Source organism: Haliaeetus albicilla, chromosome 27, assembly GCF_947461875.1.
Source record: "Haliaeetus albicilla chromosome 27, bHalAlb1.1, whole genome shotgun sequence".
NCBI classification, from domain to species: Eukaryota; Metazoa; Chordata; class Aves; order Accipitriformes; family Accipitridae; genus Haliaeetus; species Haliaeetus albicilla.
Window position 1 is genome coordinate 17,490,427 of NC_091509.1, and position 23,562 is coordinate 17,513,988.

The 23,562-nt window shown below is 44.4% G+C and overlaps 1 protein-coding gene across 1 annotated transcript in view; it reads left to right on the plus strand.

The window, feature by feature from the left end:
* Positions 1-23,562, plus strand: part of COL23A1 (collagen type XXIII alpha 1 chain) — a 201,516-nt gene that overhangs the window by 129,221 nt on the left and 48,733 nt on the right. Inside the window, exons 3-5 of the mRNA XM_069772593.1 lie at positions 7,724-7,768; positions 15,687-15,694; positions 19,602-19,628. Coding sequence (XP_069628694.1) covers positions 7,724-7,768; positions 15,687-15,694; positions 19,602-19,628 — 80 coding nt within the window. The remainder of the gene's footprint in view (positions 1-7,723; positions 7,769-15,686; positions 15,695-19,601; positions 19,629-23,562) is intronic.

Below are 23,562 nucleotides of genomic sequence, written 5' to 3' on the forward strand. Positions count from 1 at the left end.
GCCTGGAGGGCGATGTGTAGAAAACAAGGTGGTTCTTAAAGGGGTTGAGGAAATGCCTTCTGCATGCAGAAAACTTGGGGGGGGGAGGATTAAACAGGAGAAAAATGTTGCTTTTGAAGACCACAGGAGGAAGAATTTAAAAGCTTTTTTAAAGATGCTGAAATTGTGACATGTAATAGTGCAGTGTTGGATGAGTTTTGAAACAGGAAAACTTTGATTTTTATGTCCAACTTGATTTGTAACATGGAAGTGAAATCTGTTGGTGATATTAGCGTGATAGTTGTGGGCTTGCTCTTAGGATGGGCTTGGCCCCGTCCCTTGGATGCTTTATGGTTTGCACATGGCAGCTTGCGCGCTCTCTTTTAGGAAGCTGAGGAACAATGAGGGCGGAAAATCCTGCCAAAATGGGCATTAACTGTAGACTATGTCCACAAATGCGTTTGTATAAGAGTAATATTTAAATATGAACTACGTGATTCTTTGCTTAAAGTCTCTAATGCATATGCTTCTCTATAGTTACTGGGATCTTTTGGGGATATATGAGAAACAGCATTATTCAGCTGCTCTCAGTCTTGACTTGCTCGTTTCTCTTCTCTTGCAATTTTTGTATATTGAAAATGACAAAGAATATTTTATTTTTTTGCTGTGGGATCCTGGCTCTGGAATGACTAATTTTGATTGTAGATAATAAGCATTAGCTTTGAGTACTTCTCTGCTCCAAAAATGCAATTCATCAAAACCCAAGTACTTTGTGTCAGATCTGAATGTTTCACGAGAGATTTTGTAATCCAACATGTCAACCTTGTTTAAATGGGAGACTGTGACTGAAAACCAAAGGAAGCAGTAAGTGCTTCTTTATCTTGCTTACCTTATAGATGTGACTTGCAGTTCTGGGAAAAAAAGAAAATTACCTAATTTCTGCAAGAAATACACAACTATCTCATGCTGTAGAGGCATTCCCAATATGTGCATGTGCTCCCTGGGTTTGTAAACAGGCTGAAGTTTCAGAGGGGCAAATGTATGGACTCGAGTAAAGCAATGCTTATCTCCATCTGCTGAATAACCCCATGCAACTTGGTCGCTGGTGACTTCTTGCTTCTTCCCGGAGATGCCTTTGTGTTAGCAATTATTTGAGCAGGAAAAAGCCTAATTTACAAATGCTTTCTGAGAAAGCAGACCTTGAGGGTATCCGTTTGTTCGTCTGTTCCGGGCAGTGATGCTTCAAGTTACCTAGTGCTGAAGGTACTGTAAGGGTAATGAATTTCAGTCAAATGCTACCAGCGGACTCCAGTGTGAGCTTGGCATCACTTGTGTTCCCCAGCTCTATCGCTACGTGGTTTTCTAACTTGTATCCATAGCAGGAAAAGGAGTCTGTGTTCATTTTCCAGATTCACATTGATAAAACTGTGCCTGACTTGCCTAACCAGTAAATCTCTGAAAAGAAGAGACTGTGACTTGCTTATGATTTTTCTAACCTTTCTAGGTGTTTTAAGTGGGTAGGAGCATATGGGGGCGATGCACAGGGATGGTCACTGTTCTCATAAAGAAACACAAACCCGAATATGTGTGCGTGTTTGTGCATAGACCCTTACTTTCTGAAAGATTTTCAAAGTTACCATCTCTTCAGGACTCGTACTGAAGCAGCTGTCTCGGTGCAGATGTGGGAAACTGAAATCTGCTATGAAAACCTTTCTACCTTGTATATAGCAGCCCCTAGAGCTGCCAAAATATGCATCCTCTTGTTTTAAAAATAGAGGGGAGTATACTGCATACATCTGCTCCTGCCCTGCACAGTGCTGCAGCTGTGCCAGTGTATTATCTGGAAATGGCCTGAGTAAGACCAGCCATAACAAGAGGGAAAAAAATCCCATGTTTGATGTAAGTGCAATTGTGGCTTTATTCCAGTCACTTCTTAATTTATATCTCAAATTCAGTTTATATTCATGCCCTAGTGACTAAACAAAAGAGCTGTATGCACTTGACTGTTTGAAGAAACTGTCTCTGGGTGTGGGGAAAAAAATGATGGGGGGGGTGCAAATCCAGAGTACTGAGCGAGCGGCACCATCTCAGTTGTTTTAAATGGAGCATAATTAGCGCTTTGAGTGGTTTCAGTACGCTTGTATATAAAACTTCATTCTTTGAATGAGCTTGAATATTTTTTTTTTTTTCTTTTGCAGCAAGCATCCACCCAGGGGAACAGGGGCCTCCGTTGGCTGCAATTAAGAAAAACACATAAACACCCCAAATTTGCCTCTGGTCTTGAACAGTTGTGTCATCTCAAGCTAATATATCTCATGTGCCAGTTTCATTGGTGCTGGTGAACGTTAGATTTGGGACTTGGACTTGCTCTGCCCCATCTTGTTGGGAGGATTTAAGACTGTCCCCCCCCCCCACCCCCAGCTGCATGCCCCATCCCATCCTCTCACTGGGAATCCCTCATTTTAGCTCAGCTGTAGGTAAAGGAGAGTTTAAGACTGTAAACCTTTAGTCTTGAGGTCCTGAGATGCTTTAGCCAAAACATACCTTAAATGTTACCCCCTTATTATTCCAATAATAATAGAAATATTCCAGTTTGGTTCCTGGAGCGGGAGTTTTCTTCCCTGACACGTTGCAAGGAGGATGCTTGTGTGCATCCTCGCTCAGAAAGGCTGCGGTGGAGGTATAAGAAGGAAAACTATTTGTTTCTTGTTCTGTATCTTGAAAGCAACTGGATCACGTGTTGAACTGCAAGGAGCTCTCCTCAGCTAACAACCAGAGGTTGCTTTCTGGGTGGCTTTTCTACTAACATAAAACGTAGCCCAGGATTTCAGAGAGCTTTTGGGGCATTGGGGCCAAATTTGAAATGAATCTAGATATTATTTTTTTTGTTTTATTTGGAAAAAAGGCTGTAGACTGTATGTGCTGCGTGTTTCCAATCTGCATCTGGTATTTGCTTTGAATCTTTGGGTCCGTTGGAATCCAAAGCCAAAAAGGTTCATGCAAAGTGTTGTGACCCAAAACTGTTTAATCTTAGATCTGTGGTCTCGGAGCCTGTAGCCCGACTTGAATACCTGATGAGTATCAGCTGAGCAAGCAGCGCAGAACCTGACTTCTGCCCATGAACCATAAACCTTTTCCCCAGGGAACGAGAAAGTAAATTGGCCTTTGTGCAGGAACAGCCAGCTAGACCAGGGCCGTGGTTTCCTCATGCTCAATACCAGACCCTGCGGTACGCTGCCGCGAAGTTCTCCTTGCTTCTAAGTGAAGCCATATGAAAAAAAAAAAATCCACTTTTCCTGAGAGTGGCTGAACCAACCAATTTGTTCAAGCTATTCTTCTGGTTGACTCATTTTTAAATGAAAAAGCACTGATATATTAAAGGCAACTTGAAAAATGCTGAAAGGGAAGAAGGGGAAACAGAATCTAAACCATTTCAACCTCACAAAAAAAAAAAAAAAAAAAAAAAATCAAGTGAAAGCACATGAGCAGGTAGACCCTCCAAAATGGTTTAAAAACTTAATCCCATGTTAGAGCATGATGAGTTAGATATGAGTTCATCTAGAAAATAAGGCTCTAAAAGTAAGCTCAACATTTATGATTAAGAGGTTACAACATGATCATCTCACTGTGTCATGATTGTAAGGGAAAAAGAATCCTCTGATTTAAAGATATCCAGTAAGACAGGTCATTTCACTTGGCCAAGGTTTTTACTTGAACATTGTTCCCAACTACTTCTCTGTATCAACGTACCCCCAAAAAAGTCCCCAAGAGCCTCAGCAGCACATGGCCTGAAGAAAGAGATGGGCACAGATTTATGGTTAATACGTCTGTGTATATGTTCTCTGTGGAAAAGGGCAATGTGTAGAAGTGTAAGTGAAAAGAGAGCGCAAGCCTCGTGCCACAAGTTCTTGGGTAAAAATGTGCTTCGCTGGCTTAATGTTTAAAACGCGTCGGCTATCTTCAGCGAGGTTTTGTATCAGGCTCTTTTTCTTGCCGGCATTTTAAACTTGCTTTATGTTTGATAAACATTGATTTGCCTTATGCCCAACAGTAAGGCAGGCAGCAATTTGCCCATCAAGCTGAAGGGACAGGAGGCAGTGATACAGCCTCCCAAGCCTGGGAACGTGGGTCAAGGACCAGATTTGATTTAATTACAAGGGGTAAAAAGACATTAAACACGTGTAGTACCATAGACCTGCTTTCCTGATACTGATGGATTACAGTGTTCACTGAGCAGCTCGATTTGCAGTTGACCAATTTGCAATGGATAAATTAGTTCAAGTAAGGGTAACTTACTGCACTGTGGACAAATACATGGTTTTGGCTTTTGTCAATATTTTACATGAACTATGTAGTGATGTTGATTTTTTTAATATTTCATTTACTCACCCACAATAGATGACATAAGTGGCTGCTACCCAGCAGAACAGCGAAGTCAATCGAGTCTATTTACTGTGAACTTTTTACCTTGTTTCTGAGTAGCTATTCCTTAGATGCACCCATCAGCTCATCCTCATAATGTTTCCAAATAGCAATATATTTCATTCTCTTCCTTTGTCTTTGGTTTACTAAATCTATCGTCTTACTGGAAAGCTTACGGTGTTGTCAGAAACTGCATATTATGCCCTGGATTGAGGCTGTTTAGCTTGAACGTGACAAGTTGTTTAAAAATAGACTGGTTTATGCTTTGTATTCATTCTCCTCTCCAAAACTGTCTTTCATAACAATGTAAATAAGGAACTCCCAGAACTGATACAGCGGAGCTGGCACGGTTAGAAGAAAAGGCTCAGCTATTACCCAACAGACATTAATGCAACATAAATCTTAATTATATTGAACAAGCATCAAACTGCAAGGTCTTAGGAGAAGGAGTCATTAGGTAACAGTTTACAGTCAACATTTATCTTCAAACAAATTCTTAGCCCTCCTTAATTTCCTTTGTAGTTTCTTAAATGGTTTGGAAGTGAGAGGTGTAATATGGATTCACTTTATGCCTTTTAGTGAGTATCTTTTAGCAGTATCCATCATAGGCTAGAAATCGCTAAAATAATAATTTCCAGTCGTGCAGACCATGGACTTAATCCCGTCTGCACAGGGTGAGGTTGTAGATAGCGTTAATGACTCCTGGGTTATTCCGGTGTGCTGTCCTCTCGCTGCAGGGAGCCGGGAGGTCTCTGTCCTTCTGCTCACCCACATCTGGATCACAGGATTGCGACTTGCAAGTCTTGCCCACAGTGGATACTGGGTGTGATGTTCTTCCTTTAAATCCCCACTAAAATCTTCTCTCCTCAGAGATGTTGCCATATTCAGCTATTGATTGGCAGCAGGATTCTAGATACTGTTTCTAAAAATACTACTTTTTTGTTGTTGTTTTTTACCAAATTGCTTTCTGATAAAAAAACAGCAAGTAAAACAGATGAGAATGGGTTTGGTTGGTTGGGTTGGGTTTTTTTTGCTTTGTCAACTTTGGTTTAATTAACTGTTTCCACAAGCGTGCTATACTTGTAATTCCATGTGCTGCACCCATCTTACAGTTTTCCTTGAAGACTATAGGGAAAGAATTACAGGATCACAGAATGGTTTGGGTTGGAAGGGAACTTTAAAGGTCATGTAGTCCAACCCCCCTGCAATGAGCAGGGACATCCTCAACTAGATCTGGTTGCTCACAGCTCTGTCCAACCTGACCTTGAACGTTTCCAGGGATGGGGCATGTACCATCTCTCTGGGGAGCCTGTTCCAGCATGGGCAATAGTCAATTTTTCACTTTTGGCATGATATATTAAGAAATCCCTTAAATTTTAAAAAGTACAAAAATCAGTATTAAATTTCTTTTTAAACGGAATTTTTGGTTTCTCATGTTGGCAGTTGAAAGGCTCCAACCTGAGGTTTATGTAGGAGCTCCGTGCTTTCACCCTTCGATATCAGCCCTCCTCTAAATTGCCTAAAAGCATCGCTACCAACTCATTAGTCACTTGCTTAAAAACTTGGCCTCCCCCTCCTACAGCTTCATTAGGACATTTCCTCCTCCCTAAGAAACCCTGGGCTTTCTCATCACTGCTAGCAGAAGAGGTAAAATAAAATTGTTAGCGAGTCGCCCCGGATGAAATGCATCCAGGAGGAGTCTATCAAAAGACACCGAAGGATTAAGCAAGGCTGGTGTTTAAAGCTCCCTGGGGCAGCGGTGGGTGGACGAGGAGGCTGCAGCCTGCTGAAGCCCAGACTCTGCTGCAATTAGCCAAGAGGGTGGCACAGGTAGATTAGCTTTAATTGCTCAGTCACGTCTGGTCTCCGAGGTTGGAAAAGGTGCTTCATCAGAGTTGTGGTTCCCCTCCGGAGCGGCTTGACTTCAGGCTGGAGGGAGTAAACATTCCTCCTGGGTGTAATGTGGTATAATCATCTACCTGATTTCAAGAATTAAGAAGGCTGAAAATTTTTTTTTTCTTTTTTTCCTCCCCTAAAGAAAACTGCAAGCAAGTTGCTTAGGGAATTCTGATAGACGTTTTCTACCAAGCCATTGCGAGCTAACCCCTATAGCTGCCATCCCCATAGCAGAGGAGTACGTGGGGCTTGGAGCTCCTGCCATAGCCCACCTGCAAGGGCAGGAGGAGTGCAGGTGGGCTGCGGAGAGGGAGCGCTGGGCAGTTCATCCGAACTTTAAAGAGAAAAGGCCATGGCTGGAGATGCAATTACACATTTGGGTACAGAAATGTTTATGCCGCAGGGGAAATTTTGATAGGAGTGCAGAAATATGTAATGATCTTTGTTTATCATCCTTTTCCCTTAAAAATAATAAAAAAAAAAAAGGCAGCAGAAAGGAGGGGGAGCAGCATAGTTTCACAGATTAAAAAGTGAGCTCTTGCTTTTTGTTGTTAACATCGCTGTCACCCAGCAAACGTTCCTCCGGAGCTGGCTGACCTGCTGCAGAAGGCTTCAAAAAGTGGCTTTTTGTTTCCTTCTGGCAACGCGCGTGTTGCAGGAGCGTGGATGCTGCCAGCTCCCGGGCAGGGAAGCCTTGCTCCAGCCGAGAGGCTGTAACGTGTCAGCTAACAGCACAAAGGACACGGCGTTACGGCTTTGTCGGAGAGCTGGATGCTCCAAGTGTGCTGGAGGAATAGTGTTCTGCCTCTGTGTTTATTGTTTTGAGTGCCTTTTGTTTCTTGATTAAGGGTATTTTGTCATTTATGGTATTTTATCAATCACTTAGCTATTGCTATCCAGAAGGGTGCGAATACAAGCGAGTTTTATATCTGAACCCGGGGTCTGAAATTATAAATGTATGATCAGATCGAGGCTGTGTTAGTCTGCACAAAAACTTTTTCTGACTCATATAACAATTAGTAGCAAAAGGTTTCCGTTCTTCATTTTAATACTCTAAATATTGTGATTTGCAAGACACTAACAGCCATTTGCAGCATGCATGAACTGTGCAGGACTGCCAACTGCTCTGCAAAGTTTTTTCCAGAATTTTGGAGCACTTAAGACCTGGTTCCCTCTACTACGTGGGCAACACCAATAACTTCAAAACCTGCTTCCCACCTTGCCTAGGAGCCTGGCCTCAGCTTTTTCACCAAAATGATATATTTTGTGAAAAAAGTGGTGTTAAAGATGTGCAGCCTACTATTGTTTTTTGGTAGTTGGGAAAGGGGGGAAGACCCAAGGCGGTCTGGATCCGAAGAGAAGGTCACGGGGCGGGTTCCCTCCCGAACTCGCTGCCTGCTAACCCTCTGCTCTCTGCTTTCCGCAGGTCCTCCGGGGAGGCGGGGGAAGCCCGGCCGGCGCGGAGAACCCGGTAAGCATCGCCTTTCCCCAGCGACGTCGCTGGGCACCCTGCGAGTGTCATTGGGCTGGATGTGGGAACCTCTCAATCGTGGTGCCGGTCATCTTCATCTAATGGGCTGCAGAATGGGGGCTGCCCACATCCCTGTGTGCTGGATACAAAGGTTTTTAAGAAAACCAGAAAAATAAACCTAAACCCTAAAAAAAAAAAAAAAAAAAAAAAAAAAAAAAAAAAAAACCCACAAACAAAAAAACCCCCAACAACGACAAAAAAAAAACCAAAGAAAAAAAACCTCAAAACACCTACTGCTGTTGCATATTTTAGCCATCCTTCCATTTCTCCCTCGTAGCATTCAGACCCGTTGTTATCCCATTCAGCAGTGACGCGGGACCGTAAATTAGCACAAATCTATAGAAGCCCCACAGCCGTGCTAGATGGGAGGTGTGCGCTGGCTCGTTCCCTGCTCAGTGTGCCCTCGGACCGGGTGAAACCACAGACTGGCCTCACTGGGAATCTTTATTTGAGCTGTTTGCTTTAATTCTATGCCTCTGTCATTTCGGTATCTGGTGGGTTGGTGGTTTTTTTCTCCTGTCTTGTGAAATGGGAAAGCACGGATCCCGTTTCAGCTGGGGAGAAGTGTTGTTTATATTCTGCTGTTAGGTCTGAAGTGCTGTTAGAGAGGGGAGAGATGCGGTTGGTGTTGCTCTTTCTAAGGAAAACAGAGAGGAATGTACCTAGAAAGCCACCCAGAGTTTGCAACTGCCTCTGTGTATCGGAAAGCAGCAGATGGAATTTTATGCTCCTCGGCTTTTATGTTCTTGAATGTTAAGAGAATGAATGGAGGCCAGGTAGATTTTTATTTAGCATGCCTGTTGCTATAGGAAATACACAGCTGGGTTTTCAAAAAAAGCATAGGCAAAAAAAGGGCAGTGTAACTTTCTGATCACTGATATTTTAAACAATTTTTTTAACTCTGGGGAAAGGAAATCAGGGGTTTTGTGCTGCCGACTATGGACTGATCTCCATGGAAGGCAGGCAGGCATTTCCCTTCTCTCTCTTCCATGGATGGTATTTCACAGTGCTTTATGTGTTTTTGGAGATATTTTTGCTCCTGAAGCATCAGGGATTACTCATGCCTAAGGGATGGGTACTGGACTCATGGGGGTAGTGATGGATCCCAGCCAGCTTCATTAAACTCTATTTTCCTAGCAGTTAGGCTGTAGGAATAGCCACCAGGTAGCTTTGATTCTCTTATTGTTCATTTGTTGGGTTTTTTTCAAATATTACTAAGGGCTTTAAGGAGCACAGTGGAGTACAGCATTCAGCCAAGGGCAGCTGGTGAGGTCAGCTAATGAATTTGGGTTTTATATGCAGGCATTGATGTAAACATTGTCCGAGATGTCTCTCTAGTCCATACAAAAATTGGGGAGGTAGTGCTGAGCTTGAGCATGCCCTTGCCCTTTGCTGCCTTCTCCCTATTTCACACAAGACCTTCTGAAAAGCGACGTTCGCCCTCGTGCAGCGGCACGTCCACAGGTGCCGCTCGAGCATCGTTCTGACAAAGCGGAAAGCTGCCAGGGAGTTGATGCAGGACTAGCAGGAAAACAAACATTATAAAATATTTAAAAAAAAAAAAAAAAATCAATAATTAATGACAACTTCTGATCTTTTTTGAACTTTTCTGCAATTGCTGAGGAAAACTGAGGAGAGTGCAGCAGACACCCACGTGCACACCAACGCGCGCACAGACACACTTGATGGGACACGCCAGTTAAATCCATTTAATGCAACGCAGCCCCTGCGGATTCCTCTGCTGCACTGCAGATAGAAACACAGAGAGCAGATGTCCCTCTGTGTATTGGTTTTGGCTGAGCTGCCAGATGTTTGTTTTCATAGATAGCTTGAATATATATTTCTATATTTGTTTGAGAACCTGACCACACGTAAACCAGGTCCTTGTTCCTTTACTACAGCTGATAAATGTGAATAAAACTTTGTTTGCATAGCATGATAGTGTCCATCCCCAGGGACCCTGCGTGGTTATAGCTTTACAGCCTCCAGACAAATGCTGCTGTAGAGCCAGAAGGCTCAGCGCTGGTCTCAGCCCTGCCAAGGGGAGCGTTTTTTCTGGCAATTGTTGAAATGGTCAAGTTGAAAAACTTTTTCTGATTCATATTGAAACTTTCAACATGTATCTCTTAGAAACAAGCAGAAAAACTTTTAAGAGAACATTCTGGCCCTTTTCAATCGCACCTTCCTGTTGATTTAAACCAAGACTGAATTTTACTTTTTTCTTTTGCTGTGATGGATTCATAAATTTTTTTCTTTTCCAAATTAAAACAGCTCTGTTTCTCTAAACTAAGAATCCATCATTCTGAAAGCATGCCCAAGACAACCGCTCTCTGCCATAGAAAGACATTGTACCATAAGAGATTCATTTTTAAACCATTTTGGGGTGGGGGGAAATCACTATTTAGACTGTTTGGAAGAGGGGCAAGCCTGGCTGCACGTGCTTCAAAAAGCACTTACCAAAATGTGGGGGTGAACCACTGTTGCTGCCTCCTGATTCCCCCCACCAGGGAGCTGCCTCTGGGCTTGGAATAGTTTATTTTGTTGTAGAGAAGCATAAATGCAACAAGTTCCCCCCCTCCCAGGGAGCCTGTGAGCAGGGGGGCTGCGCTAAACCCCAGCCTTTCCTTCTGGTTCCTTTCTCCGGCAGCCGCTCGAGCTTCCCACGGCGGCACGGTCGTCCCCGCTGTCATCTCTTCCCTGACCTCAACCACGAAGATCAGGCACCTGGGGCTCTGTCGCTGTCAGCCCAAGCTCAACAAACCAGGGAGTAATTGAGTCAAATGGCTCCATCCGACCCGTTTTATTTCCTCTCGCTGTTATCTGGCCCCGCGGGAATCGCGGCTGCGGCCAGGGAACGGCACGCGTGTCCTGGAGCCGCTCACGGGGATGGAGCTGCTGTAGTGACAGTCACCCGAGTCCCACCGCTGTGGAAGAGGTCACTTCTAAAAACCAATTTGTTGGTGCTACCGTGAGGCCGGGAAAGTCACACCAGCAGCCTCCCTGGGAAGGTGTCCCTTCGGCTGCCCAGTCTGGTCCAGCGTGTCCCAAGCTCCATCCCAACCTGCCAGGGCCAACACACTGGTCCCGTCGTCCTCATTCCCACACACGAGCATCAGGCGTTTCTTGTGGAGCTGGAAAGCAAGCACAGCCTTGAAGACCCGTGTGTACTCACCCAGGGAAAGGGTGTATAAAAAGAAAAACATGTTTTAATACAACCTGACGTGGGATTTGCAGCCTTCTCTGAGCGTGAGGTGGAAGGAAGGTTTTGCAGCGCTAGCTGTTGCGGTTGGTCCTGACAGCCTGCGCGACTCACATACAGTTCCCTTTCCATGCCAAAGGCAAAATCATGTTTAATGTCATGTTAGCTTATTTTTTTAACATGATACGTCCCAGCGAGGACGTAGTTCAACTGTTGTAGTAAGCGTTTGTGAAATAACATGGATTTCAGCAGGGGACCTGGGTGGTTTTGCTTCCCCTCTTGCTGCCAGCTGGTGCTGCCTGAGCGGGATGGAGTATGGCTGCGCAGTCCTCCCGGGGCTTTAGGTTTATTTTTTTAAAGATTGATCCATTTTGGGGTGTTCCTGAAGGATGGATTAATCACATCCAGGATTTGGGAATTTAGTTAGTTTAAGTATTGGTTCAAAGTCTCGGCACAACTAGATGGTGGGAGACGATGCTCATGTCTCTTGTAACGGCATGCTGCTTTCTTCCCGTGGCTTGAAGATTGATCCAAAACCTGATCTAAACCGCAAAATTCCTCAAGAAAAAACAAGAAAAAAAATACACCTGAAATACTTAGTCTGGGAAGTCTCTGAGTACATCTCTGCTCTCCTCACATGAAGCAAGAGCTGGTTCTGGAGGTAAACACCCAAAGCTAACGTTGGGTAGCGCCTCTTCGCATCAACTATCTGCTGCTTCAGCAGAAGGGAATAAATATTGGCCATTTTAGGCACAAAATTGCCCTTACAGGTAGGCCTGGAAGGGTATTTTTTGATGAAGTGTTATTTCATGGGAAAATGTTGACTTGGCAAAATTGCTGTTTCTGGCAGTAAAAGTTTTGTCTACAAAATTTTTCCATTTCGAAAACACTTGTAGGGGAAATGTTTTGAAATTGTTGAAATGGGATAAAAGTCTTCTGCCCCACCCCCCATCGCTTTTGGTTTCCAAATTTACATTATGCTACAACTGTTTCTTTAATTTGAACTTCTAACAAAGTTTTGATTCAAAGTTTGTTTGTGAGGTTGGTTGTTTTTTTTTCTTACTGCTATTCTATTTACAGAAATATCCTGATTTGGAACAGGGAAGAATCTAAAGCTCTTCATAAGAAACAAAAGCAAAGCAATTTCTATGTAGGGAAACGTTATTTCTCTTCCAGCTCTACATGTACTTAAACCCCATATTTTACACGTTAAGAGCCTTTTAAAGCCCTTGGCCATGTGATTGTGTGGACAAGTGTAAATATACAGTTGTTGTTATTCAGTAAGCACGTGTGTGCCTGCGTGCACGTGGGTAAATCATGCAGAACTTTGTATTTATTTGGGGATTTTCATTGCTCCCTGTATTTCTCATGACAAATTGCATACATATACCCTTGTACCTGAGGACTGTTTTGGCTTCTGCTGAACTTTAGGAAAAATCTAATCTGTCCCACGTTTGCTCTCAATAACAAGACTCTCTGCTAGGAGAGCGTATTCCCTGTGCGCACCGGTGCTGAGGCACGGATAGGAATTATTGAGGTCAACAGGCAATAACAAATACACATTTTCAGACTAATGTAGAGTCGATCTCTGCGACTTCTTATGACTGTAGCAGTTGCCCTCCTTCCTTGTTGCCTATGACTTAGTTATTCCCCTTATTGTATCCTGGATTAATAACTCTGTGTGCATGCATAGACATACTCTGTGTGTGTATAAGTACACATACATATGTTTTTATATTATTTATCTGTATACATGTTTTTTAAATTATCATTTTTTTAATGTCTCCAGGTGGCCACAGATGTGTGTGTGCTCCCTTGGGGATGGGTCCTTTGCCCATTAAGGGCAGCAGCAAAGTCCCCTCTGACTTTTCCTGAGCTGTTGGAAAGGTCTGGCTGGATTTGTTTCCCCCACCTGGCAGTGCTCTCTCCTGTCATGGCAGGAAAGCTTGCATGATAAATGATTTACAGATTAAATAGAAATGGTAGCTTATCCCAAAATTCCCAAGCTGCAAAAATACTTGGAAATAAATGACTGTGACCTGTCATTTCCCATATGTTTGTGTACTGCTGGGGATGATGCCACTGTGACCTGCTAGGTCTCAGGATATACAAAATAACATTCGTGTTAGTCAATCAGGAAATCTGGGTCATTTATTTTGAATGAGTTTCTATTTTCACCTCCTGCTAGCACAATTGTTCATGGTCTTAAGGAATCTCTTGGTGTTTCCAAATATCTTCATGCCCTTGCAGGCTCAGGTACTAGGTGTTCACTCCCGGCAAAGCAGCAGTAACATATGCTGCAGATCATGGAAAAGCACGGCACATCTCCCTTGTTTGGAGCAAATCAATCATAGACCAAACCCTGTGTATTTGCAGGTTATTTTATCTTTTTCCTCTCCCTTCTGTAATAAGCCCCCAAGTTAATTTGTTACAGAGTTTTAAATACACAAAGGCTGTTTCCAACTCTTATTTATTATAATAAGAATTTCCAAGTGGTTTCATTCTTCTTTTTGAGCTCTCAAACTGATTCTCACTAGTCCAAATTATTAGCAGTAAATTCTGGCAAATGTCTGTGAAAAGAGTGTGTCTCTTGTGCAATGTGCCCACATCGAGGAGACGGCCGGGTGGGGGGCAGCCCCTGGGTACACGATTAACTTTATTTATTGTTGCCTTGCAAAATATTTGACTTTCTTCCATAGGAAACAAGTGTCTTGTGGCTAGGCTTTTGAAAAACATGTTCAGCAAGTTATCTTGTTCTTAGGAGGAGAAAAGATCAATTCAGTAGGTTTAACTTTATGCCTTAATGACGGTTTATCTAGCCCCATTTGGCCAACAGCGCAGCTGAAGATTAGAGTAACCCCACTGATGCGGATGGAGAGCATCCCATGTTGCATATACAGACCCCCCCATCCAGGTTTGATTCCTGTATTTGAGAGGAAAGCATTTTAAAAGAGCACTTGCCTGCACATGTTGGGAGAAAACAGTAGCTGAGAAAAGGAAAGAGGCAACGAATTCCAAGGAGATTATAACTGGTACATGACTGAAATCCCATATTAAAATAATTTCCTGACCGCTTCTTATTCGAGACTTAGTTTTCACTTTTCTACAAAAGGACTTTTGTGGGTAGCTTGGCATAAGTGAGTTAATAAATCGGGTTTATGATTCTCAGTTAATAAATTGGCATAGAGCCATTGACTTCTGTATACATAAGAAATTAAACTAAGGAAAGCGAGCTGAGAGCCTGTGTGAATTTTAGCCCTAAAGAAAATAGGCTTCTGGGCATGGAGGGAGATTTGGGGATTGTCTTCTCCCCTCCATGGCGGCTGGGCACTTGGCCGTGGTTGTGTGCGGAGTTGACCACGTTAAGCTGACGAATGCAGGTTAACGGGCTAATTCTTGGCAGCAGGCGCTGCCTGTTGTTACTTGCTTCCAGTCCTCGTTCTTGGGCTTTTCTGGGGTTTTGCTATTCAACTTTTCAACGTTTTAATTTTTAAACAAATTTTAAGAACCTTGAAAACACGTTAGCTTGAAATATGCTTCTTATTTTATATTCTTGAATAATATAAGATGAACCTAGCTGCTTATTTTTTTTTCCCCTCCATTTTAATTTTTCCCACATTTTTTCTTTTTTAATTGTGATTAGTTTCTGGTTTTGATCAGGCAGGAAATGGAGCATGAAGAAGCCCTAAACAGAGTACTAGAGGCTGTCTTGCGAACAAGAGTGAAATGTGGGTTGCATTAGATCAGGGGCTCAGAGTTCACCTCTGCGTCGCACCAGCCTGGGCGAGCGGTGGGAAAGCTGCAGAAATCGGTGTGGCAGGCGGCAAAGACCCCTGCGCCGCGAGGAGATATGGGGTGTTTATTTTTTACCAACTGCCATTAATCACAGCTTCAGACTGTGGCACCCAAAGCCCGTTGTAGATGCGATGGTGGGTTTTTGGTTTTTTTTTTCCCCTGGGTCTAAGGCACCGTGCGTCAGCCCACCGGCTGCCTCCGAGCACAGCAAAGCCCTCGAGCAGGGGCTGCGTGGAGGTGACGCAGGACCGCGGGGTTGTGTGACGTGTTTTGAGGTCAGGGAGGAGTGGGAACCAAATTACAGTGATGTTTGGGATCTTACAGTGATGTTTGGGATCTGTGGCACCTGTAGCAACATCCTTGCCCGGTGCCCCTGGCACTGCACTGCTCCTTTGGCTTTTGCAAGTGTATCTCCAGCTCCTCTTGTATAACCTGAAGAAAAATAAGCTCCATAGTGAAAACGTACTTCTTGCTCATAAAATTCCAGCTGAGTCTATCTGCTTTTTGCTGGCGCTGCTCTGCGGTGGCACGTGGTGCCCCAAGCCCTGAACACGGGCGATGCCTTGTGAAGTGCCCGGGGTCTCGTGGGGGGAGACGGAACAGAGTGACACTGGGGAAAAGATGGGAAAAGATTGGGTTTACACCCCCTGTAAATACTGCCCTGCAGCAGCAGGGGTGAGATGTTCCCGTAACAGGAGGATGCGGATGGTGTGAAGTGTATCGGGAAAGTCATCCCATTGGAAATGAACTGAAAAGTACTGAATCGTTCTGATTTAGGTTCCTGCTGTGTGCTGTTTTATCAGATTATACTTTTTCTTTGTAATTAAGTGACGTTTTTTTCTTTGTTTTTCTTTTGTTTTCCAGGACCTGCCGTAAGTATCCTGGATTTTACTGTTGGATCAACAAAGTTAAGGCTTCCCCTTCCCCCCTCCCCTGCCGTTCGGTGTCATTGCAAAAGCACAGCATTTTTTGGTAGAGGTGTGTCTGGAAGCAAAATTGGTACCAGATGCTGCTGTATTTTTTTTTCACGATTGTAGACAAATAGAGAAGGGGAAAAAAAGTTTTTAAATGTTTAACTTGCTGCCCTGAGGGACTTCCAGTAATTTTAAACCCAGAAAATATTCGGTAAAAAAGAGTTTTCCCTTTAAAGAGTTCTTCAGTCCACTTCCATTTAGCAGAAACAGTGCTGTACTAATATTTTAACATTTCAGTGGGGTTTTTTAGTTCTAAAACTCTGTCTTGCTTTTCTTATCTGTCGTGTTTCTATTATTTAATATGGGTTTGGTAGCCTCACAGGGGGGGCTAGAAGGAAAGCCGTAGCTTGCTTGCTTCTCTCTTTGAAGTGTTGGGGAGAATAACGAGCATTCCTACCAATGGGGAATTTGTTGTTTGAAGGGGTAATAGTTGAAAATGTGTCAACTCCTCCTTCCAAATGTGCAGACGTGCCTTTGGCTGTGCCACCACCACGTCCAAATCTGATGTTCTCCTGCTGGTTTTGGAGTGAGAAAACGGCATTTCATTTGTGCCCTCCAAGTTGCTGAGGGATTCTTAAAAAAGAAATTAGGGGCATTAGGTGCTTCTGGTTTTCTACCTTTCTTCCCCCAAAGGAAGAGGAGGAGGAGGAGGAGAGGCACAGGCTGTTTGCAGCCACGTGTTTCCTTCTCCATCGTTGCACTAAGAGATGTTTCTTCACGTTGTTCTCTTCCTATAGAGCATCGCTGAGTTGAAAAGGGATCGTTTCAGGAAAAATAAATTTGCTAACTATTCCTGGGCTAATTAATTTCCAGTTCTGTAAATCTGTGTAAAAGCCAAAAGGTGGCAAGGAAATGGAGGTGAAGCATGGGGGCTGTCGCGGTGCTGTGGCTTGGTTCTCCTGGGATCGGCAGCGCTGCCTGTGGGTTTAGTTGATGGCTTTCAGCCCTTTGAATTTTTGCTTCTATTTCAAGTTCATTTTTTAATGTAAAGATTTAAGAGGGCTTTGAGCACAATTATTATTTGGCCAGGTTTTGAAGGAGCAAATCGGGAAAATTTAAGACTTAACAGCTTTGGCTTGACTATCCTTACGGAAAATTTAAGACTTAACAGCTTTGGCTTGACTATCCTTACGGGACATCTAAATTAATTTGCTTTAAAAGTTGTACCCAGCATTTGCAATAAATCCAAGACTCTGGCTTGAGAAATGCAAACAAATGAATTTTTCTTGCTAGTTTGTGTTCAGAAATGTAGCCTATCAATAAATTAATTTTCCTGTAAATGTTCGGTAATTAAAAACTGCAACGCAGCCTCTCCAACCCACACAACAGAAGTGACTCTATGGGTTTTTGAAATATTAGCAACTTGGGCATTGACTGAAGGAGCACCCCTGGGAGGTGAATTCCCGCCTGCCTGGCCCAGAGCTCGGCACGGCTGCCCAGCAGCACGGCTGTTTACCTGTTTCACCAAAACCTGCGTCGCAGTCACGTCATTGGGCAAGATCCTGAGGTCATGGAGAGCATCCGCTGAGGCTAAGCGCAGCCTTGTGCAGCTGGGGAGCCCTTTTGGGTGCTACAGTCAGTCCCAGCTGGGCTTCTGCGTGGTTATTATATATATTTTTTTTTTCCTCTCTGCAATTCATGCAAATGGGCTTAATTATTGAAAAAAAAAAAATTCTCACTCAATGGCAGGTTACCAATGAAGAGGATACTGCCTATTTAAAACTCCATATTATACATCTTTTAAGGGATGTTTTTCTCTTTAATGAAGTACTTTGACTTATTTAAAATGGATTTATTTAACCATTTCGGCTCTGCTCCTGCTCAGAGGCAGTTATCAGCCCACACGCAGCCAGCTGGGTTACGCTTCCTCACGTGTGCTGTCTGTTCACTTTTATTGTATGTGATTTGACATAGGCAACATATGGTGCACTATTAATTTTTCTTTGTCTCTAGTTGGTTTCATTTCCTGGTTCCCACGGCACTATTGAATTGCAAATGGAGTACAGGGGAGTTTTAACACAAACAAGACTTTTTTCTCCCCCCGCCCCACCCCTTGCCCTTCTTTAAAAGACAACTCCTGGTTTAGTTCATTTAAAAAAAAAAACTAAAAAAAAAAAAAATCCTGCAAGCAGTATTTGCCAGAGACTTCTTTAAACATAATATATAATAAAAGTCCTAGAACCCACAGAACCACAATATTATTTTATTTCAACAGTACTGTATTTAACTCTATTAGTTTCTTCTGTTTCTTGATTTTGGCCATAAGGAATCGATTACATCTTACATGTACAGCATCACACTCTGCTAAAACTGTATCCTCAATTCTGTTGTTCCCTAGTAGCAGTTGTTCTGGTATTTTATTTTTTGGCTGTCATAAGCTAGTTGTGTATATGAAATTATTAGAATTTGTGGTACAGGATTTGTGGCTGTTGGATGATTTATCGTCCTGTCTGTGAGTAAGGGGTATTCTGCTCAGATGTGCTATAAACCCTCTGTTTTGGAGGGTATTAAAATCACATGCTGGGTAGGAAATTTCTACAGTTGAAGGATAGACTTACCACAGACCGTAATTAAACATTTACAGTCCCAGATATTAACAAACACTTTATGTATTAGCATGCTGGCTGGGGAACTCACCAGCGAGCAAGGGCTGGGAGTTACAAGTGTTTCCTATTTATCTGCGCGTGCTCCAGTGCCATACATCTCCATAAAAATCTCACTGTACGCTTTATCCCAAGACTGTAATTTGTTAAATAGGTGGTTGTTGAAGTCAATGTTGTTTCTGGATGAATCAGTCGGGCTGCAGGAGGCATTGAAAGCTGCAGGGGCACTTAGCAAGACGGGAGAACCACCGTGCGTGGTACGAAGGGGGCTGCCAGAGCTATTTCATGCCCTAAGAAATGTATGAATCTGACTGTATAGCCGCAGCATGCCGACATAACCTATGTTTATGGTAGCAGACGACATTGCTGTACCAGATACACGCTTTACTGCCTACTTGTGTACCAGCTAATACTTAACAGCTCCTTCCCGGGAATCTGCCTTACGTCTGGCTTGCAGCAGGCTCCTCTGCTCTTGCTCACGGCGCGTTTAACGGCAGCTCGAGCTGTAAATGCCTTTGGGAACCCCCCTGAGGAGAGCAGAAAAGGTGAAATATCCTGAAATGGGTTGCGGTTTCTTCCGCTGATCTTGCAGGTGTTGCTGGCAACTTAAGTAAGGTCTTTTCCCCGCAGCATCAGCTTTTCTTTCTGCTTCGTTGCAAACTAAAGCAAAGCGTAGAGGTGAGCTGGGAGAGCCGCATCCCGCGAGGAAATTAACGGATCAAAGAGGGGGAAACCTTCATTGAACCAAGTGCTGGAATAGGAGTTTGAAGCTCAGCAATTGCTCCCGGGCAGGCGGGCTGTCCCAGCCGCTGGCTTGGCATCGCCGCAGCCTCCCCAGCACCCGGGTGCTCCCGTACCCCTCGGTACCCACGTCCCGGGGCGGGTTTATGGCCAGGATCTAGTGGGTACCACGCGCATCCACAGCGGCAGGGACCGAGCACAGGCAGCAGGGGCGGGTGTGAGTTGGCAAAAGCCTTGGTAAGTAGCTAAAGGGAAGCACGAGATCAAAATCTGGGGAAAAATGTGCTGTAAGCATGACCTTCCCGAAAGGAAAATTTGCCCTGAGAGGTTTCTCTGGAGAGAGTTTAGTCCCGGGGCTGGCTGGGGAGCTGATGGCCCCGTCTCCTGCCTGCTGCTATGTGTTGCGATGCTGCTACGGGTGCATTGACTGACTTGTTATCTCACTTGTTCCCCCACCACAGGGGCAGTCAGGACGCGATGGTTACCCGGTAACTCCGCTATTCCTTTTATTTTTATTCTCTTCTAATCTGCTCTCCGTGGTCCTCTCCATCTTTTCCATGACACTTGATTTTCTTTGCCTGTCTTGGTCTCTTTTTTTTTTTTTTTTTATCCTGCTTCCCTCCCTTTTCATCAGTGATAGCTTTTGAGGGATTTAGCTGTAAAACGCAGGAGCCTGTGCAGTATTCTCCATTAATGTTTATAGGGGTGAAATACCTGAGCCCTTTCATGGTATTATTTGTGCTCTTGCCTAAGAGTTCACTGGACTGCAAAGTCAGTAAAGGCTTTGGGGTTTGTCCCGCTCACAGCTGGAGGTGGCCAAATTTGGGGACATCGGTGAAAGAGCTTCAGGTGTTGAAAGAGGTCCTCATTCACCAAACTCCAAAAAATTTTTCCCTGGGGGCAGAGGTGTCCTGCCCAGCCTGTCGGCAAGGAGAGATTTTGCAGAGGCTTGGAGGAGGAGAGGTAATTTGGGAGTTGGTGCCCTTGCCGTGCCCATGGGCACCACTGAAATGTCGGTGTTAGAGGGAGGCATCTTCTGGGGGAGAAATAACGCGGGTAACCTGGGGCTGTTAAAGGCTCTGAGCAGCTTTCTGCAGGAGGAGGGAGACCTTGTTCTGGCCAGATCCCAAACTGCAGCCTCCCGGCTGGTTCCCCTCATCCCCAGTAATGCACTCGGACGGCCGCGGTGCTCCGGCTCCCAGGGGCGCGATGGCTCGTCGGGGAGCGACTCCCGTGTTATGCGCTCATTGTGATGGGTTGGTAAAAATCGCTGTCTAGATCCTCCGTGTTCACAGCACGTTTCCAGCTCTGTTCGTGCTTTTTTTAATGAGTGCAGCAAGTCCTGCACTGCCTGATGCTCTGGAAGGGTCTTCCTGGCTATTTGCCCTGCTGTTCCATTTATGAGGTAAAGAAAAGTACTTAGCCTTCTCTTTCCTGTGGTTGATGCCTTTTTTTTTTTCTTTTCCTTCCTTTCTTTTCCTTCCTTTCTTTTCCTTCCTTTCTTTTCCTTCCTTTCTTTTCCTTCCTTTCTTTTCCTTCCTTTCTTTTCCTTCCTTTCTTTTCCTTCCTTTCTTTTCCTTCCTTTCTTTTCCTTCCTTTCTTTTCCTTCCTTTCTTTTCCTTCCTCCAAAGGACTGTGTTAGGAAAACTCACTCCTTGTCTCTGCCACCTCATGCCCTGGCCCAGTTCCCCCTGAACACCCATAAACCACAGAAACTTCTATTGAGTTTTCTGTGTGTGATGGACTTGGAAGCTCAAGGGAAGGAGGATCAGAAGGGAAAGAGAGAGACGATTTCAGTTTTCTTTCCCCCTGGACCCCTGTGAGCCTTCCTGGGGGAAGACAGCAGCGTTTCTTTCCCCAGCAGCACCGGCCCCAGAAGGGGAGCGGTGCGAGAGGGGGTTAATTTTGCAGAACGAATCTGCGCTGCTGTTGCATCCCTAACACGAAAGCACTCAGGGCTCCACCAATTTCAAAAAATTTAGTGTGAGGGAAGGGTGGGGAAGTCTATGAGCAAACGGGGCTGCTGATTTGGGAGGGCAGGAGGGCTGGGGTGGGCGCAGAGCGGTGGTTTGCCTCCCTCAGGTGGTACCTGCCCGGCCCCAGAGGTTATACAAATGTACAAGTGGTTTGTTGGAAATGAAGAGTTTAATTGATTAGAAATTAAGATGGGAGAGTTTGCTCTAATTGGGCTGTTTAATGGCAGTTTTAGGGTGGCTTTCTGTTCTTGGGGGATGTGGGCAACCGCCTCTGGATTAGCAGTGCCCATGGCAGGTTTCCCCCCTTCTCTGTGTCAGTCATATTCTGGCAAAGCTTGTGCCTGTGGTTTGGTTGCAGAGCTCTGAAAACCAGAAGCGCTGGGGGGAAATAGTGATTTTTTCCCTAGGACGGAGCATCACCCCCAGCCTGTCCGGGTGGGCAGCCCATCCCAGCTCCTGGTGAGGGATTTTGGTGCTGCTTCAGCTCTCCTGGATGGTGCCGGGGCCTGGCAGTGACCTCCAGCCCTGCTGCCATATCTGCACCAGGAAAATGGTGTTAATGTTGCCGAGAGGTTTTCCCTCCTCTCTCCTTCCCTCCAGGACCTGCAGTCCAGGCGAGCTGTGCGGCTGGTCTTATTCCTGACTTTGTAAAACTGGCTGAGCCAAACCTAGCAAACGCTGAATTACTGCATCCACATGGCTGTGGCTATGGTAATTAGCTTTATCTAATAAGGAGGTGACGATAATTGCATTTCCTAAGCAATACGTATACCTGAAGAAGGAGGAAACTAAACATAAAACAGCCTTGAGAGTCTTACTCAGCAGAAGCATATGGACAGGCTTTATTACATCCAGTTGTGTAGTCAAATCAATTTAATTATTCAGTTCCCTTCAGGGTGATCAAACAAACTCCGAGCTGGTTCAGGAGGTGGATGTGGTGCAAATGCAGAAGTAGCAAGTGGATATTAAATGGTGTTTGGTGTCAGAGATAGGTGTGGTGACACGTGCATCCCTTGGCTAGCAGTGCCTTGAGTTTATTTGTGAGCTGCTGGTGTATAACCGACCTGCAAGCAATGGAAGCTTTAAAGGGATGAAGTGAACCAGAGCTCTGGAGACAGGGTCCAAAGAGAAAACAGCTTTTGTAAGATGCTTTCAATATTTTGATAGTTAACATCTTAAGGGGAGGGGTTTGTGCCCTGCAATAAAACTTTACAGCAGAAACAGTTTCTTCTTATGAAGTTCTATAGGTTCATTATTATTAGTTTTTAAACCCTGGAGAGGATTTAGTTTCTATTTTTAGACCTATGGTACAGCCTACTAACATTACCATAACAGCAATGAAGAATGTCGGGTTCTGTTGCTTTTCTGGTCTTGTTTGACTTGGTTTTGACATCCCATTGAACGTGGATCGCAGCATATAACTCAGCCTGAATTTCAACGTAGGTTCCTATGGGCTAAGGGCTGCATGGGTCTGTCTTCTCTTCTCTTTCCCTGGTAACTTTTGAACCTTGCTCATTTCAGCCAAATTTGACAGCAGGACAAAGACCGTGCAGATGATTAGTTTAAAGTGGACTTTTGATATCAGGGGCAGATTAAGGAAAAAAGAGCCTTTTTGATATCTGTGGTAAGGCACGAACTTGTGCTGCTGTACACGTGCCTTTGCAGTATCAGCTGCTTCAGATGTTGCCTGAAGATTGTCTTTTCTGAGACTTTCTGTTTCTTTTTTAATTGCAGTGCTGGGGAGGCTTTTAAAGCTTTTTTTGAGCGCCCGGCCAATAATCTAATCCATTTTGGGGTTTTTCTGACAGGTGGGGAAAGCTGATGTCGGAAGGGTGAAACTTGGGCTGCCAGATTTGTAACTGCACTTGACAAATAACAAAATTGCGACATAAAAACTGCTCTGCAGGTAATCCAGTTACACACAGGGGAAATTGCATTCAGCCTGGGTCGGGCAGAGATGGCTCCCACGGGCTCACCCAGACCCCGGTGACTGATTAACATGGCAGAAGCTCACGACTTGCTGTGCTTCTCGCTTCAGCTGCTGCGAGAACCGGCTCTTGGGGGGAAGAAGGGTCTCGGAGCCAATTTAAGAGCCGTTATATTGAATATCATTCAGGTTCTGCGGGGACTTGAATGTGGGTCGTCCGTGTGTGTGCTCTGTGGAGAGCTGAGGGCAGAGAAAGGTGGAAGATCTATTTAGTGTCCAAAATACCTGCAATTTTTTCATTTTTTTCCTCCTCTTGGCTGCGTAATTTGCCCATAGTAATGGTGTTAGAGTGATCATCATAAGCTCCTGAGTTTCGAGGGGCAAATCTGCTTAATCTGAGAGCCTGCCTTGCACCTCCCGAGCTTGCAAGAACGCAAATGAAGGCAGCAGGGAGGCTTTTACTCTTTTGGATGCCAAAATGCTAATCTTGGAAAGTCCTTTTTGGAGAAAATTACCTAA